This window comes from Podarcis tiliguerta, assembly GCF_965153285.1.
Source record: "Podarcis tiliguerta genome assembly, chromosome: 6".
NCBI classification, from domain to species: Eukaryota; Metazoa; Chordata; class Lepidosauria; order Squamata; family Lacertidae; genus Podarcis; species Podarcis tiliguerta.
In genome coordinates, this window is record NC_139539.1 from 7,374,219 (window position 1) to 7,393,780 (window position 19,562).

The following is a 19,562-nucleotide window of genomic DNA, read 5'->3' on the forward strand; positions in this document are numbered from 1 at the left end:
GCGCCAGAAGACTGCGCATTATTGTGCCTCAGCAGCCTTGCGCTTGAATGCCAGCCCCACAAATTGAGACGATGGAAGCATTATAATGTCAGGCACAACGCCATGTAGCAGGTTTTCCAATCCGCTTCCCTCGCAACAGAGCAAAAGCTCTCCTGGTCACACGTAGTTAAATGTTTCATTTGCGCCCTTCATTTCTGCAAATGAAAAGTGACAACCCGGCTTCGTTAGGCTGTTTATTACACAGCGGTAATTTTTAATTTGGGGGCCTTTGGAGGCGAGAACAGCAATCTCTGGTGCACACACACACACAAAAAGAAATGTCAAGAGAAATTCTCCAAAGATGTAAAGCTGGGGATGCCATGTTTGTTGCTTAGTCTACGGAAGTGTAAGAGATGCAGCCAGGGAAGAGGAAGGGCATAAGTTGAAACAGCAAACTCCTAGTTAATTCAGCTGCGAATGAGACTTGGGATGGGTGGGATGTCAGGAGAACTTAAACAGAGCAGCTGGGAGGGCCCTAAAGGGAAAAAATGGAGGCGGGGGAGAATTCGGAGATGTCTAAAAAATGTGTAGCTTGGAGCTACTTGATGTACCAGCTACAGAGCAAAACACAGGCAGTGCTTTTGCAAAGGCATACATTTAAAGCTAGTAGTCTTCCTGCTTCCACTGGTCCCTGTTTTGTTCCCCTGGGCTCTGCACAACCAAGAGGCAGACTTCGGAGCCGGAGTTCTTTCTCCCTCTACAACTTCCGTCATCCCTGACCATTGGCTAGGCTGACCTAGGATGAGGGAAGTTGAAGTTCAAGAAGGCAGCACACTAGCTACCCCCTGAAGTAGGAAATCTTTCCCTACCATTTGGTGGCCAATAGATTGATTATTTATTTATTTATTTATTTATTTATTTATTTATTTATTTTTGTTATTATTTCTATCCCACCCATCTGGCTGGGTTTCCCCAGCCACTCTGGGTGGCTTCCAACAAAAGATTAAAAATACATTAAAACATCAGTCATTAACAACTTCCCTAAACATAGGGAATACAGTCATACCTCGGGTTGAAGTTGCTTCAGGTTGAGCGCTTTCGGGTTGCGCTCCACGGTGACCCAGAAGTAACGGAACATGTCACTTCCGGGTTTCGCCGCTTCCACACATGCGCAGACGGTCAAAATGACATCACATGCATGCGTGGAAGTGGCGAATCGCAACCCGCACAAGCGCAGACGTGGGTTGCGTTCGCTTCAGGATGCGAACAGGGCTCCAGAACGGATCCCATTCGTATCCAGAGGTACCACTGTAGAGGTTTCCAAGGTAGCACTTTGGTTGAAGCATGCAGGAAAATTGCTCTCCTGTTATGTATCATATTACAGGACAGCATATGTGATATTTATTGGGATATGGTTGTTGTTTTTTGGTGGGGTGGGGGTTTGCTTCCCCCCCCCCCATTTCAATTGCATTTTTATATGCCGTAACCTTATTATTAATATTAGATTCAACAAAGATCTCAAGGTCCAGTCGTGGCCGACTCTGGGTTGTGGCGCTTATCTCGCTTTATTGGCCAAGCGAGCCAGCGTACAGCTTCCGGGTCATGTGGCCAGCATGACTAAGCCGCTTCTGGCGAACCAGAGCAGCGCACAGAAATGCCGTTTACCTTCCCACTGGAGGGGTACCTATTTATCTATTTGCATTTTGATGTGCTTTTGAACTGCTAGGTTGGCAGGAGCAGGGACCGAGCAACGGGAGCTCACCCCGTTGCGGGGATTCAAACCACCAACCTTCAGATCGGCAAGTCCTAGGCTCTGTGGTTTAACCCACAGCACCACCCGCGTCCCATAGTTGCATGAGTACAGCTGCAGTAATTGGTGAGCAAGAAAGACGGGGGGAAATAAGATAAAAATAAGATAAAAGTTATTCCCTTGCGAAAGATTGGAACTAAGGAGGTTCCTTGAAAAGTTGCGGACGGCTCAGGGGCACACCCTACAAGCGGGGAAGCCATCTCAAATCACTCACGGCAGAAAAGATTTAGCTACCTTCTGCGCCATCACAAAAACGTTGGGAATCTAAATGCAAGCTGTCCCCCTCCACACACAGAGACAAATACTGTCTCTCTCCTTTTCTTTCCGAGGGGCCAAGGGAATAAGTGCTTTCTTAGTGGTTGTTTCCTTTCATCGTTTCTAAATTACGAATGGGGAAAGGTGATGTAGAAAAGCGAAAGAAGAAAGTCACAGCTGCTGTTGTTCATCAAGAGGCATCCATAGTCAGCATGCAGCCCCCATTGTGTTTTCTGCAACCTTTTCTGTTTTCAGGATGGTATTTCCCCCCCCTTTTTCGTTTCTTTTCAAACAAAAATAATTTATCTGCATGGAACCCAAATTGCTAAGGCATGCTTGAAAACCAGCAGAACGTTTGCCAATTTCCCTGGGAAAAGTGACAAAATAAAAGTGAGGGGTGGGGGGAGGGAGGGAGAGAGAGAGAGAGAGAGCCACGCTAGATTTCATTTCAGCAAAAACACACACAGCCGTCCAGCAATCAAAAATATTAATTCTATTGTGAGGCGTGCATCGGAAGGCATTAACTCTGGCGAACACCAGGAACGGCATATTTGAAAGGCTCGTAAATGTAATGAAGTCCTTTTGACACCTGCTCCTCTCCGCACTTTAAATGTGAGCCATCGGTCCGGAGGGAATCAAGGCTTTAAAAATAGAAATTATAGTAATTGTCTTCTTGGGTTATTGGGAAGGTTGTAATAAACACGAGGCTCATAAGGCGATGGGGCGGCAAGAGCGTGGATGACAGGATGCATAAATTACCCCCCTTTTTTTATTTCTTTCCCCTCCCCTCCCCCCTTCCAGTGGCCCCCTCCAGCAAATCACACAGTATAAATCATTGTACGTTAGCGCTACATTACTGCAAGGGGAAATAATATGCATGGAAATTCCATCTGAGATATTCGGTTCACAGACGAGACTTCAGGGCGCTTTTGTCATCCTTCAGCATTTTAAACAAAACAACTCGGAACAACTCCTGGCGAGGAGCAACCTTCCATTGCCCAGCTCAGGAGAAGAGCGCAGGGGGAAAAGGAATATGCGGGGGGTGAGGAACTCTGGCTGCAGAGCCACACTGCAGACTGGTACCCGTTTAATACCGGTTTAAACATCATGGCTTCGTCCAAAGAAGGCTGGGGGTTGTAGCTTGCTGGGGGCAGCTCTGTTCGAGACCCCCTAGGCCTTCCTGCAGACAGACTTGCAGCGCCCAGGAGTTTCCAAGGAGGGGGAATCAAACCAGTTTTAATTCTGCGCCGTGCAATCCAAAGAAGCCCACATTTAAGAGCAGCCTCCTTCCACCTCCCTCCTTCATTGAAGAACAACAGATCACAGCACGTGTCTGGCAACTGGCGTGTACTCATGACTCTTTGCCAATGAGAAAGCAGTACGCTTTGTTTGCGTCCGACACTCTGCCAGCGAAGGGACAGAGAAGGGAAACAGCATGTGCTGCTCGATGCAGTTCGTGTTCCAGCTGCTGCCTTCGGCCCTACAAATCCCCCCCCCCCTTCTCTCCTCCTCCTTAATTTCATTCCATGGCATCTTCCATCCCCCCCCCCCTTTTGGCTTCTTCCCATCATACTAAGGATATTGCCGGCCTATGATAGCCGGTCAATGCTTTCCATGAAACGTTGAGCCTAGGATGTGTGTGCTAAAGCCTTTCTTGGCAACCTAACCCAATCTATTCTAGGCATTCTTTTCTCCGGGGAATTTCATTTCCTCCTGAGGCAGGGGGCCATAGTTAATAATAATAATAATAATAATAATTTATTATTTATACCCCACCCATCTGGCTGAGTTTCCCCAGCCACTCTGGGTGGCTCCCAATCAAGTAAAAAAGCAATACAGCATTAAATATTAAAAACTTCCCTGAACAGGGCTGCCTTCAGATGTCTTTTAAAGATAGGATAGCTACTTATTTCCTTCACATCTGAAGGGAGGGTGTTCCACAGGGTGGGCGCCACTACTGAGAAGGCCTTCTGTCTGGTTCCCTGTAACTTTACTTACAGGGAACCGCCAGAAAGCCCTCAGCGCTGGATCTCAGTGTCCGGGCTGAACGATGGGGGTGGAGACGCTCCTTCAGGTATACAGGACCGAGGCCGTTTAGGGCTTTAAAGGTCAGCACCAACACTTTGAATTGTGCTCGGAAACGTACTGGGAGCCAATGCAGATCTCTCAGAACTAGTGTTATGTGGTCCCGCCGGCCACTCCCAGTCACCAGTCTAGCTGCCGCATTCTGGATTAATTGCAGTTTCCGGGTCACCTTCAAAGGTAGCCCCACGTAGAGGGCATTGCAGTAGTCCAAGCGGGAGATAACTAGAGCATGCACCACTCTGGTGAGACAGTCCGCAGGCAGGTAGGGTCTTAGCCTGCGTACCAGGTGGAGCTGGTAGACAGCTGCCCTGGACACAGAATTAACCTGCGCCTCCATGGACAGCTGTGAGTCCAAAATGACTCCCAGGCTGCGCACCTGGTCCTTCAGGGGCACAGTTACCCCATTCAGGACCAGGGAATCCCCCACACCCGCCCACACCCTGTCCCCCCAAAACAGTACTTCTGTCTTGTCAGGATTCAACCTCAATCTGTTAGCTGCCATCCATCCTCCAACCACCTCCAGGCACTCCAGTTCAGTGGTAGAGTGCCTGCTCTGGGCCAAGAAGGTCCCAATTTCAATCTGTAGCATCTCAAGGTAGAATCCTGGCTGTAGCCAGGAGGGCAGCTGCCACCCCCCCCCCCCCAATAAAGTAAATAAATAAAAAATACTTAACTAACTGGCCAGTTGCATTGCAGGTAACTCGGTTCTGTCCCGTCCCCCAGCATAAAGCCTGCCCCCCCCCCCATTAATCCTGGCTACACCCATGGGTAGATTCCTGCCTGAAATGATGGAGAACAGCTGCCAGTCGGTGTAGACCAGTGTTTCAACCCGGGGTCTCTGGCTGGATTTGGACTGCCAATCCCATCATCCCTGACCATTGGTCTTGCTAGCTAGGGATGATGGGAGTTGTAGTCCAAAAACATCTGGAGACCCAAGGTTGGAAAAGACTATACTGAGCTAAAGGAACCAATTGTATGACTTGATAGAAGGCAGATTCTTGTGTTCTACACACACACACACACACACACACTCCAGATGTGTCAAATCATACAGCTATAGCAATGGAGTGTTTCATGACAAGGTTAGCTAAGCTATCAGGTAAGTACTGCATCTGACCAGAGTAATAATAATATGAGTTCTCAGGAGTGTCCTCGCAAATAGCTATGCTTAACCTATTCAACCAAGCTTTGCAAATATTCTGAACTTTTCAAATGTTGACCTTCGAATCTGAAATTCAAATATGCTTTTTGACTGCAATTTTTTACCCCGGCCTTCAAAATTTGGGTGAGTTTTCTTGGTTATTTGTTGGCGTTCCTTGCTTGTTTTGATTTTGCAGGCGTGAAGTGTGAGATCTGTCAACTATCAAATGCAAAATTGCATCACGCATCTGTTCTCAAATACGGTCAAAGGTCCATTGTCCTGGTGGGTGAAGTCTTGTTCTCACCCTCCTTCTGACAGGAAGTCTCACTTCCATGCTTTCAAGATGGAATCTCCCTCTTTAACTCACAGAAGTTATTGTTGACTCACAGAAATAATATTGAAATCAAATATCAAAGTCAAACACCAAGTGTTGAAATTAAATCTTTGGGTGTCAAAGGCATATATCAAATATTTGGTGAATAATCTGTATATTTGGAGAGTAAATTCACTGCAGCTTTCTGTTGACAGCCATTTGTCAGGATTTCTTTCGGTATGAGTTGTCTTGGGGCTGGGGGTGGAGACCGAAAGATGGTAAAATATCTTATTGGTTCCAAGTTGGGCCTGCATTTCAGCTAGTAGATAGATCTATGTGACCTTACAGTGAATATGCTAATAGTTTCTGAGATTTTGTGATGTCTGTGTAACATAACCAACCGTCAGCTGCCCCAGAAAACGTGGCTCTAGACTCCTGAACTGCACACTGCGATATAGTTATGCTTAATTAATAAATGTACTCCCAGCACTTGGAAGTTACAAATATTATTTATTCATGATGCTGTTCCTTGCTGAGCATCATGTTTGATGTCCCAAAATTAGAGAGGATATTTGAATGGATCGGCCTCTCTCGGTAAAATTTCACTCTGTGCAACCTTAATTGTCTGCTCTCTAAAGGTCTGCAGAAAATGTGAAAGTGTGCTATCACTTTTCTGGCCCACACTTTAATAGCTGAACAGAGAGAACCAAAGCAAATGTTCTTTCAAAGAAACCCAGTGAAATTTCTGTCAAGGGGAGTGCGATGACTCATTCACACAATCATTTTCCCCCCAGCCTGGTAGATTTTATTTGAGTTGGCATTATCTATCACATCCTGAACTTACATGGTTACTGCATCTTGTCTCCATAACCAGAACATTATTTTGTTTGGTTTGCTTTTTTGGTTTCTAATCTGCATCTCTGTGAGAGCATATGCAAGAAAATAGACGCAAAGCTTATACAGTGGTACCTCGGGTTAAGTACTTAATTCGTTCTGGAGGTCCGCAATTAACCTAAAACTGTTCTTAACCTGAAGCACCACTTTAGCTAATGGGGCCTCCTGCTGCTGCCGCACCACCGGAGCACAATTTCTGTTCTCATCCTGAAGCAACGTTCTGGACCTGAAGCACTATTTCTGGGTTAGCAGAGTCTGTAACCTGAAGCCTATGTAACCTGAAGCGTATGTAACCCGAGGTACCACTGTACAGCAAAAGGTCCAGAAGGAAACAGATGCCGAAACATCTCAAAATGTAGTCTAGTGGATGCAAGTTTGTCCCACCTCACCCCAGTTTGTGACACTATGGTTGAGACAACCAGAACATCATGGTAACCCTGTTCACACTTATGGCTTGCCATGTAAAGCCGTCCCCCCCACCCTCGTGTGCCAAACTGAGCCACTGCTTTGCTCCTGTGACGTTCTGCCCAAGTGGTGGTCTTCTTGTTTATCAGCCATGAATGGAGGCAGTTTCCCAGACAGCTCGTGTCTTAGATCTTTTCCGCTTGCCTTTGTGCAATCCAAGCTCCTGGTTTCCAGGGGCACATTAGCTTTGATTGCAAATTGTTTTCATTAAATAAAATGTTAATTCTGTTGTTGTTTGATTCCAGATGAGTTTAGAGAATGACGATAAGCGAGCACGTACACGATCAAAGGCAATCAGAGGTGAGCACTTTGTGGAATTATGCGCTCTGGCAGTTAAACCTGGCTCTGTGGCTCTGTGTGGTTCATCAAAATACTTCTGTCTCTGAGGCCAACAATCTTGATCTTTTTCTCTCTGTGTGTGTGTGTTTAAACGCTGCACACACATATCCTCCTCAACTTTTCCCATGAGATCTCTTCAGAGAGTGACTCACAGGGACACTCAAAACATTTTCAATCCACATTCTGATTTCCCCTCTCCCTTCCCTCTCCCTTCTTTTAAAAAACAGCCTCGCATGCTTTGCTTCATAGAAATCTTGATAGCTTCAGATCACTTTTATCACATGTGCTCGGCCGGAGGCTTTGAAGTCATACATCTGAGAAAGCCAGAGAGAGACTATGCATGTTGCAGAAGCAAACAAGGCTGATGCGGTGGGAATTTGAAGACAAATGACTTGATAATTTGAGGCCTGATTGCTATTTATTTTCTGACTTTGAAAGCAAAAATGCCTTCGTGTATTTCACCTGGCAGAGGGAAGAAATTCTGGCAAATAAAACGGGGGTGCCACATCATTGCCTTGGGCAAATTAATTGGTTTCTCATTTCTGAGTGAATTGTTCATTGTGAGTGTGTACATTAGGGAGAATATCAACTGAGTGGTATATGTGCATAATAACCAGCCATTGTACACATTCACCAGGCCTCATGGAGAATGTGCACATAATCTGTCCTTAACTGTACACGTTTCCCAGTCAATGCACACAATCTCGAAGAGGTCTTGGAGATTATGCATATATTGACTGAATTTTATACATTATCCAGTCATTGCTCATAATCCCCAGTAGGCTTTGGGGAATGTGCAAAACTAGCCTGCATTCTGTACATTTTTCAGGCAATGTGCGCATTCTCAAGTCAGTATGCATAGTCTCTAAAAACCATGCCTTTCTCCACTATCTCTAGTTCAGAAGTCGACCTCATGCTTCTGACCCACTGCCTAATTTTATGTAGCCCACAACACATCCTTGCACTGATCAGCTGAACAGTGGGGGGGGGAGGGGGGCTCCAGGAAAAGAGTATATTTTTTTGCAGGCCAGACTCATTTTCACCCCTCAGCTGTTCCTCAGTCAACTGAGCAGCGCAAGGGAATCACAGGGAGAGGAAAGCTTCCTTCCCATGATGCGCTATAGCAGCATGGCACAAAGGGACATGGGTGGCACTGTGGTCTAAACCACTGAGCCTCTTGGGCTTCCCAATCAGAAGGTCGGCAGTTCAAATCCCTGCAATGGGGTGAGCTCCCATTGCTCTGTCCCAGCTCCTGCCAACCTAGCAGTTCGAAAGCACGGTAGTGCAAGTAGATAAATAGGTACCTCTCCAGCAGGAAGGTAAACAGTGTTTCCATGCACTCTGGTTTCCGTCATGGTCTTCTGTTGTGCCAAAACTGGTTTAGTCATGTTGGCCACATGACTCAGAAAGCTCTCTGTGGACAAAGGCCGGCTCCCTCAGCCTGAAAGCAAAATGAGCAACGCAACACCATAGTCGCCTTTGACTGGCCTTAACTGTCCAGGGGTTCTTTACCTTTTTATATAGGAGCATGGGGTCAATCATCACGGGACTCTCACAGGAGGGAAGAGTTGGCTAACTGAGCAAGTTAGCAGTCTCTGTACTGTAATTGCAAGAAATGCTCCTCAAAAGCCAGCTGTAAGTCTTGATCCCAGTGTAAGGTCTCCTCCATAATATGTAGGATAACTTAGCTGTATCGTGGTATCATCACATTTTTGTACACACACACACAAGCAGCCAATGACAGGGAGCATTATGCTATTGGGGCATGAGATAAGTGACCCTACATATAACAGGGGAGGAAATGTAGAGCCCGTGCGATGCAAGCAGAAGGTCCTGGGTTCCATTTCTTGCACCTCCCATTGGAATTAATCAAGTAACAAATGATGGGAAGGTTCTCAGACTGAGATTTTGGAGCCATGCTTCTAATCACAAAAAAAAAAAACTGTTGACAGCCACGTTGGTCTGTTATGGCAGGAAATCCAAAAGCCCTAGTAGGTTCATACTTTTTTAGAGCCAACCACAGTGTCCAGGTCATCAGCAAGTTATTGTGTTGCCCGGAACTGTTCTTGAGACTAGATGTTTAAAAATAGAGGGAGGTGAGAAACTGGGGTGGGGTGTAGGGCATGGTATTAAAGCCCTGAAGTCTGAAGGAGTTAATGGTCATAAAATGGAGTCGGTGGGAATTATGCCGATTTAATTAGACTAGCCACGCATAGGTGATAGACAGAATGCACTAAGGGTAGACAATACTGGTTAGATCAGGGTTCTTCAATATTGGGTCTCCATATGTTCTTCGATTGCAACTCCCAGCATTCCTGGTCTTTGGCTAGGGGTGTTGAAAGTTATAGTCCAAGAAAATCTGGAGATCCTGGGTCAAAGAATACTAAACTAGATGGATCAATGGTCTGATTCAGTATAAGGTGGTTTCATATAACGGGGGTGTTGTTTTCGGTGGCTAGTTCCACCTGTAGAAATTGCCAGAAGGGTGACATCTTGTGTGACTTTTCTTTTTTCTGCTTTGTTTTCCTTTTCTTCTTCTCCGTCTTTCTCCACAGTGCCTACAGAACTCATTGGCCAGGAGGTGAGGTAAGGAAATTTTCTTCTCAGCAACTCAGGGATGATTCACATGTGTGTGTATTTCACCCAATTAACAACAATGATTTTATTATTTATACATGACTCTGAGCCAAATGTGTGCGTTGTTCCCCCCTTGAGAATTATTGTGTCTGAGGTGATGTGAGCTGATATGGAAATTCAGCCGTCTCTGGTGTGGGATAGGTCTCTCACAAATGCCACTCATCATCACGTGGTGTTGCTTGAAGGCAACTTTCATTTGGTCAGGGAAAACAACAGGCTGCCACTTTTTAAATAGGAGATCAACCAACTGGGATTTTAAGGGGTACGTGTTGACTATGTACACACACACACACACAAATATACAGCAAAAGAAACAAATTATGACTTCAAACTAAAACAATGCCAAGGATGCTCATTTGCATCCACTGACAAATAAAGATCTAACCATCAATGCTTTTCAGTCCAATCGATTTCTTTTTAATATAAGAATTTTTATTAAGTTTTCAATTTTACATTTCAGAATAAACATTTTACAAACTTTAAAATATCCAGTGACTTCCCTTCTTCATTTTACATATCATACATTCCGGCACATTTTACTGTAACCATTCAGATCAGTTTTCCACTTTTACATCAATCAAATATTATTTACACTGCTGAATTTATCTTAATGCTGCCAGCGTTTTCAGCTGTGTACAGTTATTTTCCGTATAGTCAATAAATGCTTTCCAATCTTCTTTAAATATATGTTCTTCTTGCTCTCTTATTCTATGTGTTAAATCTGCAAATTCTGACAACTTAAGTTGCCAATCCTCTTTAGTTGGGACCTCACTCACTTTCCATTTTTGGGCTAACAAAACATGTGCCACAGTTGTTGCATACATAAATAAACTTTTCTGACATCTAGGGATTTCTGTCTGGGTTATTCCCAGTAAAAAGAACTCTGGTTTTAAACATTTTTTTCCAACTCATTTTTTTCAAACCATTTCCCAATATACTTTTACCTTTTCATATGTCCACCACATATGAAAAAAAAGGTTCCCTCGACTTCTTTACACTTCCAACACGTATCTGATTCTGTTAGATAGATCTAAGCCAACCTACTCAGAGTTAAATACCATCTAGGGATCATTTTTAATTCTCTTTCAGTGAGTAACGTGCAGTAAATTTCAAGTCACTTTTCCACCCCAGGGGCTGAAAACTATATTGTGTCCTATATCTATTGCCCAGTGTGTCGTTGAAGCTTTCACAAGCTCATCTTTTGTTTCCCATTCTAATAAAAATTTACACATTTTAGACAGAAGTTTATCCTTATTTTATAAAATTGTGAGCTTTGGTCCAAAAATCCATTTTTAAATTCTAATTGAAACATATTGTATATCCAGTGATATTGTAGCCGATCCGTAACTTGGCTCCTTACATTTTCCATTGGTTTCAGTTCGGGTTCTCCCCCTGTAAAATCCAGCAGTTCCCTGTAGGTCGCCCATGTCTATCCATATTAACCCTCTTAATTGTAATTGCCTCGATAGGAGATAGCCATAAAGGTGTTTTTATTTCCAGCAGATTCTTATATTTCTCCCAGACTCTATACAGATTCTAAGAATGTGGTTCATGAAACTCTTATAAATTTTAGCCTTCCCATATCAAAGACATACATGTCAGCCGAATTTTAAATCTTGGCCTTCTAAATCTAAACTGTCTACATTGTCCAATACAATCAATTCTTTTAACCAACACAAACAAGATGCCTCATAATACAACTGCAGATCTGGCAGTACAAAGCATCCTTTTTCTTTTGCATCAATCAGTATTTTATGTTTAATTCTTGGCTTTCACCCTGCCAGATAATTTTAGAGATATTTTATTTCCATTCTTTGAAGCAGTTTGACTTATTTACAATAGGAATTGACTGGAATAAAAACAGCATCCTAGGGTGTATGTTCATTTTAATGGCTGAAATTCTACCTAACAGGGAGAGTTTCATTCTCCCCCATATCTCCAGCTCTTTTCTTAACCTCTTTCCACAATTTAATATAATTATTTTCAAATAGGTTGAGATTCCTTACTGTCAGCCAAATTCCCCCAAAACTTAACTTTTTTGCCTATTTTTAAACCAGACATCCTTTCTAAAACAATTTTTGACTGCTCATCCATGTTTTTAACCAACATTTTGGTTTTATCTGAGTTTATTTTATCTTCTCCAAACCTTTTTATCTCTTCTAATGCTTTGGGAATGCTCTCCAAAGGTTGTTCTACTGTCAACACCACATTGTCAGCAAATGCCCTTAATTTATAGACTCTACATCCCACCTCAATACCTTTAATTTCCTTATGTCTCCTTATATTCTGAAACAGTATTTCCAATGTCATAATAAACAACAGTGGAGAAAGGGGACAGCCTTGTCTCATCCCTTTTTCTATGTGGCAAGTCCAATTGATTTCAGCTGGAGAGATGTATGCATAATCTCTGCTGTCCCACTGAAATCGGTGGGGTTTAAAGGTGTTTGACTGGATAGTGTCCTAATTTTACATCACTATCAAAAGCAAAGGTGAAGAGGGGAAAGTCTGGACTGAGTATACTTTGCACAAAAGCTGGTAGAAGCAAGCAAACAATTATACAAAACTAGCATATGGGAATATGTGGACTGAGATAGCTCAACCAATGATCTGACTCAGTCTTCATATTACACGGATGAGAATGCTGCTTTTAAGCAAAAGCTCTGCGGCCTGTGCCACCTTTAGAAGTCACCACTAGGGAGACTTTGTTGACACTCACAGCAAACCTACATTTAAAGCAGATGGCTTCTCCCAAAGGATCCCATGAACCGTAGTTTACCCCCTGACTAAGCTACAGTTCCCAGCACTCTTAGCAACCAACGCTTCCCAGGATTATTTGTGGGAAGCCATGTGCTTTCAGTGTGGTTCAGAGGTATGTAGTGGATGTGACCCTTGTATTAAACAGTTGTCTTGTTGTTGTTGCCGCCACTGCTGTGTGGGTTTGGGTTCCCCCATCATACCTGGAGAGCCACTGCCAGGCAGTGCAGACAATACAGAGCTAGGTTGACCTGGGATGGCTCAGTCGGTAGAGCAGGAGACTCATAATCTCAGGGTTGTGGGTTTGAGCCCCACGTTGGGCAAAAGATTTCTTCATTGCATGGAGTTGGACTAGGTGACCCTCATACAGGGCCGTCTTTAGCAGATGCAGCGCCAGGGTGCAAATATCTGCCCAGTGCCCCTAAATTACCATGGATAATAATAATAATAATAATAATAATAATAATAATAATAATAATTTATTATTTATACCCCGCCCATCTGGCTGAGTTTCCCCAGCCACTCTGGGCGGCTCCCAATCAAGTGTTAAAAACAGTACAGCGTCACATATTAAAAACTTCCCCGAACAGATAGTGTTGGGGTGGCCATAGCTGCGCACTGCCAGCCATCGGAGGGGGGGGAAGCAACTCTCTCCCATGCTGCTGCAGGAGAGCGATCCCCACAGAGGCTTGGGAGTGAAGTTGTGCCCCTCCCAAGCCTCCTCGGGACGAGAGCGATCTCGCAGAGGCTTGGAAGGGAAGCTGGGTGCCCACCAGCCTTGTGGTTGGCAGGGCTAAGCTGGCGGGTGTGCAGGAAAAGGGGAGGAGCCTGCAAAGCCACACAGGTTCCCCACTTGCTGGGGTGCCCTTGAGAGGCTGGCGTCCTGGCGCAGCACACCACTAAGACGGCTTTGTCCTCATAGTCCCTTCCAACTCTACAATTCTAGGTGGACTAGTCAGTTTAGGGCAGCTTCCTACGCTTCTATATTCTTTCTGTGCTCCTCAAGCTGATCATGCATTGAGCAGCTTTAATTTCTGAAGCAGGAGGGGCACAAGAAAAGGCCTTGGTGGATAAAGGATGCCAAGCTCTGCTATCCCCCAGCCTGCCCCAAGGGAAAACTGTCGCCTCTTCCTCGCTGTTCAGTTGGCCAACTGCTCATCTGAGTATTAGCCTCTCATAACCTGAGGCTGAATTGTTTGGTGCTCGATAGCATTACCCGCCCTCGCCAGGGGCAGCTCGGGAGAAACAGAAGCAGCCCTTGAAGAACTTAACACAGACCTGAACTCGAGAGCATACAAATTATAGGCTCACAAAGCCACCGAGCACTATTAGAAGCACACCGAGTGCGAAGGTTCAAGTGAGAAGAGCTCCGTAAGCACAGCACAAATGACACAGGCTGTCTTTCCTCTCCCCTTTTGATTAGAACGCTTCTTGCATCAAAGAGTAATTGGACCTTACGTGACCCAGCTTCCTAGGGTGTTTCTGCTCTGAGAGCCTGCTGTTTCTCTCTCAAGATACTGGGTTAGAGAGCGGCAGGCGTACCACTTGCCTACGTTTTATTGCTGAACACATGAGTGGAGGTGGTAATTGAAGCTGGCGACATATTTAAGGGGCAGCTCGGAGGGCCTGCACACAGCCATCTCTGCAGCTGTCCTCTAATTGCCTGATTAACTGGACGATTAATCGACTAATTGAAGCCCAGGCTGCGCCTGCATGACAAAAGGAGAGGAGGCCATGGGAAAAGAAATTAGCGGTGTTCCAAGAAGCAAGGGAGAAATATCCAATGGGTGATGGATGTGAGTGCCCTTCCAGGACAAGGAGGAAGATGTTCTAGTCCTGCAGCAGAATGAGGGGGGTTGAATCCCAAGGTCTTGGGGAAGACTAAGCAAAGTGCCATTTTTGAAGGCTCCCCTACGATGGACAGAATAGGTTTCTTTTTATGGAGACACAACTGCATGTGTATTGGGAGCACGGAGGTGGTTCCTGTCCTAGAGAGTGGCAAAACCTGGTGATCTTTTTTTAAATAAGATCTCCAGCCACAATCATGCCCAAGTTGGGTGCAAAACAGTAGTTCAACAATGCAAATGCCTTTTCACTGGTAGCTTGAACAGGTTCACGGGAAGAATGAGATATTGTTCTTAGACTTAGAACAGTGCTTGATTTGTAGAAAACAAATACACAGATGAAGGTACAACGTGAAACTTCGGGGCCATGAAACCCCCTACAGACATTCAGCTTGCAGACATTCCTACGGGTTATGAGAAAATTTTCCATTCATTTCTTGGAAGCCAGGCCTGGAAATGGAGCAGCTCTGCCTAGCCAGGAAATTTAGCTGTGAACCTGCCTCCAAGCCCTACTCTAGTTGATCACCAATGCAAAACTATTGCCCTCTTTCCCAGGTGCCTTCCAAATGGACTTACTATTTTTGCACTGGAGCCCAGACTCAGGTGCTCTCCCCTACGGGAGGATGAAGTGGTTATGGGGAGAGAAAGTTGGGATTGGGCCCTGTGGAGCATAGCCTGCCCTCGTTCCTTCAGCTCCCCAATGCAAGACTTAATTCATTCCCCAAAGACCACAGGAAACCCTAGAGACTTTGTATGAAAATAAAAATCAGGGTTTTTTCCACCTGCTTTTGTCCATTCAGTTCAAGTCACAATGTAGTGAAACAAAAGCCCCTTTTGCTTGTTCCACTGGAAGCACTTACAGAAAAAGCGGGATCACAGCTGCTGCCCCCATCATACATGCAAGGTCCCAAATTACCAATGCATGTACTTACTGTATGTATGTTGCCTTTGTCCATGCAACTGCACCTTAAATAGGCAAGTTGAATGACTGTGTGGACAATGCCTATAAATGTACAGTTTAATAATAATAATAATAATAATAATAATATATTATTAGTACTCTGGGCAGCTTCCATAGAAACAAAAAATACAGTAAAATATCACAGATTAAAAACTTCCCTGAAAAGGGCTGCCTTCAGATGTCTTCTAAATGTCAGGTAGTTATTTATCGCTTTGACATCTGATGGGAGGGCGTTCCACAGGGCTGGCGCCACTACCGAGAAGGCCCTGTGCCTGATTCCCTGTAGCTTTGCTTCTCGCAATGAGGGAACCACCAGAAGGCCCTCGGCGCTAGACCTCAGCGTCCGGGCAGAATGATGGGGGTGGAGATGCTCCTTCAGGCATACAGGACGGAGGCTGTTTAGGGATTTAAAGGTCAACACCAGCACTTTGAATTGTGCTTGGAAACGTACTGGGAGCATGCAAACTTCAGCCAGATGTGCACGGTCAGCAGCAGCAAGCAGATGTGATCCCCATTTGTATACGCCAGGGGTCAGCAAACTTTTTCAGCAGGGGGCCAGTCCACTGTCCCTCAGACCTTCTGGGGGGCCGAACTATATTTTGAAGGGAGAAAAAAATGAACGAATTCCTATGCCCCACAAATAACCCAGAGATGCCTTTTAAATAAAAGCACACATTCTACTCATGTAAAAACATGCTGGTTCCCGGATTGTCCACGGACCGGATTTAGAAGGCAATTGGGCCGGATCTGGCCTCCAGGTCTTAGTTTGCCTACCCATGGTATACGCAGTGCCCTCGTTTACACATAATGCTAAACCATGCTGGACTAGATGGGTTATTGGCCTGAGTTATGTTCTGAACTCATGGTTTGCTAAACAAAGCATGTCTTAGTGTTATGTGAGAACCAGGTCATTCTGTTGAACATGTGACAGAGGCTCAAATTCACCATTCTTCAAGCATGCAGTAGACTTCAGACTTGCCTCCCTCTTCTTCAAAGCAGCCACAAACATAAGCTTTTAATTCAGGTGAGCCACAGCTGATATCACCCAGAAGCTCAGGGTCCCAGGGTCCAGCTACTTTTAGTGTGTCTGGGGCAGCCTATTATGCTGCAATCTCCAGTCCTGAGGGAAGGCAATTAAAATTAAATAGACTTTTACAATCATCAGCAAAAGGGCAAAAAGAGTAAGCAGAAGGCTCAGCTGTTCCACTTGTTATGGGGGACAAATCTGTTGTTCATGGAGGTTAGAATTATGGAAGTGCATTCTGTATAGCAACAAGGCTGTATTTAATCGCATTTTCTCAGGAGTGGAACATATAGAACATTCCCATTGGGCTGGAAAGGAAACCATGCTTCTCAAATCCTGAATCACCTACATATAAGTTGGACCTTATGAAAATTCGCAGAGGAACTGCAGTAGAAATTGGCCTCAGAGGAGGAAGCACAGTGGGAGCATCAAACAATCTTTTAATTCAGCCATGTTTAAATATATAAAAGGATGTCACATAGAGGAGGGAGAAAGGTTGTTTTCTGCTGCTCCAGAGAAGCGGACATGGAGCAATGGATCCAAACTACAAGAAAGAAGATTCCACCTAAACATTAGGAAGAACTTCCTGACAGTAAGAGCTGTTCGACCGTGGAATTTGCTGCCAAGGAGTGTGGTGGAGTCTCCTTCTTTGGAGGTCTTTAAGCAGAGGCTTGACAACCATATGTCAGGAGTGCTCTGATGGTGTTTCCTGCTTGGCAGGGGGTTGGACTCAATGGCCCTTGTGGTCTCTTCCAACTCTATGATTCTATGATTCTAATCTGATGTAATCATTGTAACCACATCATAAATACCACAGTCATGCGTATCTGAACATCAGAAGTAGTTTTGGATGTACGAATGATTTCAGGATCCAGCACTGAAAGACATAGAGCTGCAGAGGAAGTCCAGTTGTGTGTGTGTGTGTGTGTTGGAAATAAATAAAAGCACCATCGGTAGGAGGTGAGCGCAAGAGTAGTCTGGTTTTAAAAGGCTTGCTTTCACACATGCAAATCTTTAATTAAACCTACTCATAAAACTATAATGAACCGTTCATTTAATTAAATGGGGTGAGTCATTTCATTAATTTTTAGCAAACTGCAGAGCCGCTGTGTTGCCCTCATCTGCCAGAATTCAAAGGGAAGAGATGAACTGTTTAAAGGAAATTATCTTTTCTTTCATGGGGTGTTTCAGTGACTCCTTTGTTTTTCAAACGCACACACGACTTGTTGGCTTTTGTTTAAACACGCTACACACTTTGATTTCGAAAACTTTGTTGTTGTTGTTTCACCTCTTGAAGTCACGCCTGTTTTTGTTTCTTGGTTATGTCACTCTCCTAACTTAGCTGCCCTACTCCAGGATGTAACGGATCGGGACACATCCGCGGGAAGTACGCAAGACACAGGAGGTGAGTTTTGGTCACCATCACCAACATGGCTGCCATTGTTGCCAACCTCATCAAATTCTCCAACCTGCCACATCTGGAAGACATTACCTATGCCCTGTGTTTCTTCCAGGCCTCTTTCAATTCATTGCATGCTGATTGTTGTTGTTGTTGTTTAGTCGTGTCCGACTCTTCGTGACCCCATGGACCAGAGCACGCCAGGCACTCCTGTCTTCCATTGCCTCCCGCAGTTTGGTCAAACTCATGTTGGTAGCTTCGAGAACACTGTCCAACCATCTCGTCCTCTGTCGTCCCCTTCTCCTTGTGCCCTCCATCTTTCCCAACATCAGGGTCTTTTCCAGGGAGTCTTCTCTTCTCATGAGGTGGCCAAAGTATTGGAGCCTCAGCTTCAGGATCTGTCCTTCCAGTGAGCACTCAGGGCTGATTTCCTTCAGAATGGAGAGGTTTGATCTTCTTGCAGTCCATGGGACTCTCAAGAGTCTCCTCCGGCACCAGAATTCAAAAGCATCAATTCTTCGGCCATCAGCCTTCTTTATGGTCCAGCTCTCACTTCCATACAGCACTACTGCATGCTGATTAAGGATGAGCAAATCTGTCAGTTTTGGTTTCTCTCAGTTTCTCACTTTTTCAGCCTTAAATCCAGGCCTCCGTATCAGTTTGTGATGTTTATTTTTTTAAAGTCTTTTTGAAAATTCATCAATGTTTTGATGCAGATTTCTCCTAAGACACATTGTTGTGTGCAATTTTGCCTGATATACGAAATATTTTTTGCAAAGCGTATTCTCCCAAACATAATGTATTTTTGTATGTTATTCTCACCGATGTTATTTCTATGCACACTTTAGCTTAGGCCATGCATTTCTGTGCACACTGCTTGGCTAAAGAACCACACTGCCAAATTCAGAGAAGTGTAAATATCAAAGGATGAATGTGTTATAGTCTGCATATTGTTTCAGAAAGTGCAAATTAGGTAGATTTCACTTTTAAATACAAACCAAATCCCTCCCAACTGCCTTGGGCTTCTCCAGTATCACACTTGATGACAATAGTCCATTGAAACTTTCCAGTTTAAATTAATCAGACAGTGAAAGTTTCATCACATGTTCAGAATGAAGCCATTACCTAAACATTGCAAATTAAGACACATGTACTTCAGCCAGCTCAGCGGTGGCGCGCCGTGATCGTATAGTGGTTAGTACTCTGCGTTGTAGCCCCAGCAACCTTGGTTCGAATCCGAGTCACAGCAAAAGTTTTAGAGACGTGGGTGGTGCTGTGGGTTAAACCACAGAGCCTAGGGCTTGCCAATCAGAAGGTCGGCGGTTTGAATCCCCGCGATGGGGTAAGTCTCGTTGCTCGGTCCCTGCTCCTGCCAACCTAGCAGTTCAAAAGCACGTCAAAGTGCAAGTAGATAAATAGGTACCACTCCAGCGGGAAGGTAAACGGCGTTTCCGTGTGCTGTTCTGGTTCGCCAGAAGTGGCTTAGTCATGCTGGCCACATGACCCGGAAGCTGTACGCCGGCTCCCTCGGCCAATAAAGCGAGATGAGCGCCGCAACCCCAGAGTCGGTCACGATTGGACCTAATGGTTAGGGGTCCCTTTACCTTTACTTTACTTCAGCCAGTCTAGCTGGTTAGCTTTCGGGAAGCCAGTGCGTTACAG

At 44.8% G+C, this 19,562-nt stretch overlaps 1 protein-coding gene across 6 annotated transcripts in view; it reads left to right on the forward strand.

Moving 5' to 3' along the window:
* Positions 1-19,562, forward strand: part of MYT1 (myelin transcription factor 1) — a 171,376-nt gene that overhangs the window by 77,045 nt on the left and 74,769 nt on the right. For all 6 annotated transcript variants that reach the window (XM_083447275.1, XM_083447274.1, XM_083447276.1 and 3 more), the window contains exons 3-5: positions 7,188-7,242; positions 9,837-9,867; positions 17,844-17,906. In XM_083447275.1, coding sequence (XP_083303401.1) covers positions 7,188-7,242; positions 9,837-9,867; positions 17,844-17,906 — 149 coding nt within the window. The remainder of the gene's footprint in view (positions 1-7,187; positions 7,243-9,836; positions 9,868-17,843; positions 17,907-19,562) is intronic.